The 4,772-nt window shown below is 40.7% G+C and overlaps 1 protein-coding gene across 1 annotated transcript; it reads left to right on the top strand.

The window, feature by feature from the left end:
• Nucleotides 1-1,011: 1,011 nt before the first annotated feature.
• LOC122092264 (flavonoid 3',5'-methyltransferase-like) lies at nucleotides 1,012-1,960 on the top strand. The gene is made up of 2 exons (XM_042662593.1): nucleotides 1,012-1,095; nucleotides 1,712-1,960. Exons 1-2 carry the CDS (start codon nucleotides 1,012-1,014, stop codon nucleotides 1,958-1,960), a joined length of 333 nt encoding a protein of 110 aa, XP_042518527.1.
• Nucleotides 1,961-4,772: the final 2,812 nt, after the last annotated feature.

Below are 4,772 nucleotides of genomic sequence, written 5' to 3'. Positions count from 1 at the left end.
CATTAACCTTTCTCAGAGCTCGATTCCTAAAGAAGGATGGAAGATCCTTCAAAAAATGCAACACCTCCACTATATTTGCAGGTCTCAGGAAAATGTGGTCCTTTGTGGATGATAAGGAGCGCTGGATCATAGGGAACGGTCAGCTTGCAAATTTCTGGAAGGATAAATGGTGGGGTCCAAACTCCATTATGGAACTTCTTTCGCTGGATAGTGACCAAAGTCTCTCTACGTCGACAAAGGTGGGGGAGTTTATCATAAATGGGGAATGGCGTCTACCTGAGGTAGTATCTCCTATGCTTAATGAAATTTTTTGGACAGATTAAAAAGATTGACATTCCGAGTTTGCAGATGGAGGATTTCAGGGTGTGGTCGCTAGTTCCTTCAGGGTATTTCTCCTCAAGGTCGGCTTGGGAGGCTGTTAGAGTGAAATCCTTGAAGGTGAACTGGTCTTCTTTGATTTGGCAGAAGAATCTTCCTCCAAGACACTCCATTTTTGGATGGAGAGTGGTGCATGGCAGAATCCCAACGGACGACCTGGTTTGCCAAAAAGGTGTTTATCTTCCATCCAGATGCAACCTGTGTGGAAAGGCTGAAGAAAGTATGGTTCATATTTTTTTACACTGCTCATTCTCCATATCAATATGGAAGAATTTTTTAGATTTTTTTGGAGTGGCGTGGGTAAATCACCCAAGCATTCAATCATTGTTCAAGTGGTGGAAGAGGAAATCTCATGTGATTCAGATAAAGAAGCCATGGAAGTTGGGTTTGCTCATCACTATCAACCATATTTGGTGGGAAAGAAATAAAAGAAGGCAGGAAAATAAAGAAAGGGCAATGCGGTATGTCTTTCAAAGTATAAGGCAAGAGGTTCAGCTTTGCTGTGACGGGTCAAGTGAAGAAGTTCGTTCGATTTCAGACTTGATGACCTGCAGGAAGATAGGTTTAAGTATTAGAAATCCAACTTCCCCTTCACCTCTTGAGGTTCACTGGTGTAAGCCTCCCAGGGCGTGGATGAAGATCAATGTGGATGGTAGTTCGCTTGGTAATCCAGGTAATGCAGGTGCTAGTGGTGTCTTACGGGACAATGAAGGCAAGGTAATCGACTCTTTTAGCATTTTTTTGGGAGTCAAACAAATATATGAAGCTGAATTTGAGGCAGTTTTGGAGGGTATTCTGCTAGCTAGACACCATCATGCTAGGGGTGTTTGGATTGAGTCGGACTCAGTGTCGGTGGTCTCAGCAGTTCAAAGAAGGGAGATTCCATGGTTCGCCCTGCAGAAATGGAGATCTTCCATTTCCTTTTTGGAGTTGGTGCAATGGAAGATCACTCACTATTTTCGTGAAGCTAATGTAGTGGCTGATTTTCTAGCTAGGAAAGCATTTAAATCTTGTACTTCAGAATTCTCGGTGGAGTTCCCGAGACATGTAGTAGCTGAGTTAGCTTCAAATGCGTTGGACAGGCACCGTTTTCGATTTGGCTAAGCCCTCTGCTTGCTCCCTCTGTTGATGGCCATGCCGAAGGTGGAGGTTGCAAATGGGTTTAGTGGGATCGGCCTGCCCTTTTGTATTTCTCTCTGTTTTGCTTTTTTCTCTTTCAATAAAATAACCTTTTAGCAAAAAAAAAAAAGTGCAAATTTTAGAACATGAAATGAAACAGAACAGTGAATTAGCTTACAATGTATAAACCTAACCTATGGGATGTGATGTGCAGGGTAGCCATGATGAAAAAGGTTTTGACTTTGCATTTATGGATGCTGACAAGGAAAATTATTTGGAATATCATGAGACACTGATGAAACTAGTTAAGGTGGGAGGGATTATTGCATATGATAACACTATGATGTTTGGTGCAGTTGCAATGGGGGAAAATGATGAGATGCCACCATTCATGAGGAAATACAGAGGCCCCTTGATGACGTTAAACAGCTTCTTAGCTTCTGATCCTCGGATTGAACTCTAACACATTTCCATTGCTGATGGCCTTACCTTGTGTAAGCGTCTCTATTAACATTTAAAGACCCCTCTCTCTCTCTCTCTCTCTCTCTCTCAAATAAGAATTGTAAGCATATGAAAACCAACGAGAGTTTTGGAATGTGAGATGTATGAATATTTAGCCGACCCCATTTAGTTGGGATAAGGTTATGATTGTTGTTATTGAGATGTATGAATATTTATAGATTTTGTTTTGCTTGGTTAAGATCTATGGCTATTCACTTTGTCCTTAAAAAAAAAAAAAAAGTGCTATCCATCTGTACAGTCATTTTGACCTGAATCCATCATATATAAAAAGTCTAAATTTGACCTTCTTCTCCCCCGCATAGGGATTTCTAGGGTTTTAAGATAGGTGGGGGATGTTTTTGGGTTCTCTTAGCAAATCATCATCTCTGTTGATCGAAAGTCGGAAGTTGCGTCCAAAATCTGCATTTCATAATAGCCGGAGGAAGGTGACAAAATTGGGTGTCTACAGAATGCCCCTCTTTGGCCAAGGCCTGTACCAATGGCCGAAGGGCAAAGGAAAGAACGATCACATTTTATCACCCAGAGCATATACTGCCATCATCTTGCTTATTAATGACGGAGTTTAATAATGCAATAGATAATATCTCTTAACTACTTTAGAGTTTTAGGACTTACTTGGGCTGTTGATTGTAGGAATGAAATTCGCTGCTCTTCCAATCCTGCAAAAGATGTTAGTACTTTGATCTTTGACTTTTCCTTAGCTGGGCTTTACATGTTCCAGTTCAGGGAATTTGGTCTCTAGGTTGGGTTTTTTCGAACCAATTTGGACTGTCTGGGACCGATGGTTACAAGGGAGGAATTCACTGATCTTCCAATCTCATAATAGGAAAAAACATTTGATTCTTGGATTTTCCTTAACCGGGATTCACATGTACCAGTTTAGGGAATTTGGTCTATGATATCGGGTCACTCGGAACTGATACAAAGAAAAAGGGCCACCTAGAGCCGGGTAAATGCAATTAGGCCATCTGGGGCCAAGTTAATGAAACTGGGCCACCTAGGGCGGGGTTAATGAAATTGTTTCTTTTCTTGATTTTCTCTTAATTTCTTGATTTTTGATTCTTTGATTTAGAATCTTGCTTTTTGCTTTTGATTTGGGATCTTGCTTGCTTTTACCATTGATCTTGCTTTGTGTTCTTAACTCTTGATTTGGGATCTTGCTTTTACCATTGATCTTGCTTTTTTGCTCTTAACCTTGAATTTTGACCATGAGAAATTTCTACCTACCACATGAATTTGAACTCTACCCTCTTTTTCATCTTCACTTCCCATTTTCATGTGAAGAATTTTCACCTACCACATGAATGTGAGCTTTACCGTTTTTTTATTTTTACTTTCCATTTTCATTAATTTGAATGTTCAACTGCCACATGAATTTTCATCTTCCCTTTGATTTTTTTTTATTTACCATGTGTCATAATTTGCAATTATTACAAAAATAATTTGAAACTTGGTATTTGGTGATAAGAATCTTTGATTTGCACCTCGGGATTGAAAATAATTTTTATTTTTATTTTTTTTTGGTGGAGGACGAATTTTTTACCCATAAAATGGTCCCCCTCCACTTTGTTTATTCCTCATTCTGACCTTTCTGAGTAAGGAATGATTTGTGAGTGAGTGGGTTCGGGTTTTTGGAATCTTCTCGAAGATCCAAACCATTTTGCATTTTCCCGGGTTTCTTCAAATTTTTTCGAAGATATTTAGGTTTTTCTTGAAGTTCTTCATCTTTCTCTTGAAGATCTTCATTGTTCTTGAGGAAGGATTCATTTAGAGAATTTGACATCTTTGTGGGCTTTTGTGAAAATTGGAAAACTTCCTGGGGTTCTTTGTAATTTGTGAAACTTCTTAGGGCTCTTTGCAATTTGTGAAATATGGCTGAAAGAAGAAAAAGAAAGACTTGTGGAGAAATTCAGCTGGAGGGTTGTGGTAGCTCTTCCCAATGGGACGAGGGCCTGGCCGATTGGTACTCTGGACAGACTCTCTAGAATAGTCAGAACCACATCTGCAACCCCATATAGGGTTCCTGGGTAAGTCTTTACATTTCATTCATTACTTTGTTCATCTTTTATTTTTGTTTTGCTCTTCTTTTTTTTTTTTTATATATTCTTTTTTTCCATTATCATGAAGGGAGGGAGCCACCTACCTTGGCCCTGTATGGCCATCCGAACATGGTTCGGTCATGCTATAGGATACTTCCTCGTAGAGTGAAGGAGGTGGTTGATTCATTATGCTTGCACCGGTTAGCCCTCATAGAGACCCAAAAATTCAATCCGGCACTGGTAGGGGCCCTGATGGAGCGGTGGTGACCGAGTATTCACTCATTTCATCTTTCTATTGGTGAGATCACCATCATGCCTTTATGCTTCTATGCCTTGACAGGCGTTCCATTTGGAGGTAGACCAATGACACTTCCCGAGACTCCGACTATCAGGGAGTTTGCCGATCTGACAGGTATCGACATCACAACCAATCAGATGCATATCCGCCTTGGTGAGATTAGTGCAAAATGGTGGAGAACTGGCCTGTGGGTAAACCTGGGCAACATTAATCAGGTGGCCCATTCTTTCCTGTTGTTTGCTGTGGGTCAGTGTCTTTTTAGTGACCTCCGAGAGGAATAGACATTCGTCTGGTGTTCTTCTTTCAGGATCTTCAGGAGGTAGATTCTTTGGACTGGGGTGGGGCTGCCTATGCATACCTCTTGCAGACCCTAGACCTATTGTCATATGGAGACCAAGGTCTTAAGGGAGTGGGCT

This window comes from Macadamia integrifolia, chromosome 10 (genome assembly GCF_013358625.1).
Source record: "Macadamia integrifolia cultivar HAES 741 chromosome 10, SCU_Mint_v3, whole genome shotgun sequence".
Classification (NCBI taxonomy): Eukaryota; Viridiplantae; Streptophyta; class Magnoliopsida; order Proteales; family Proteaceae; genus Macadamia; species Macadamia integrifolia.
Note: the sequence above shows the minus strand (reverse complement) of the source record. Positions and strands in the feature narration are given on the sequence as shown.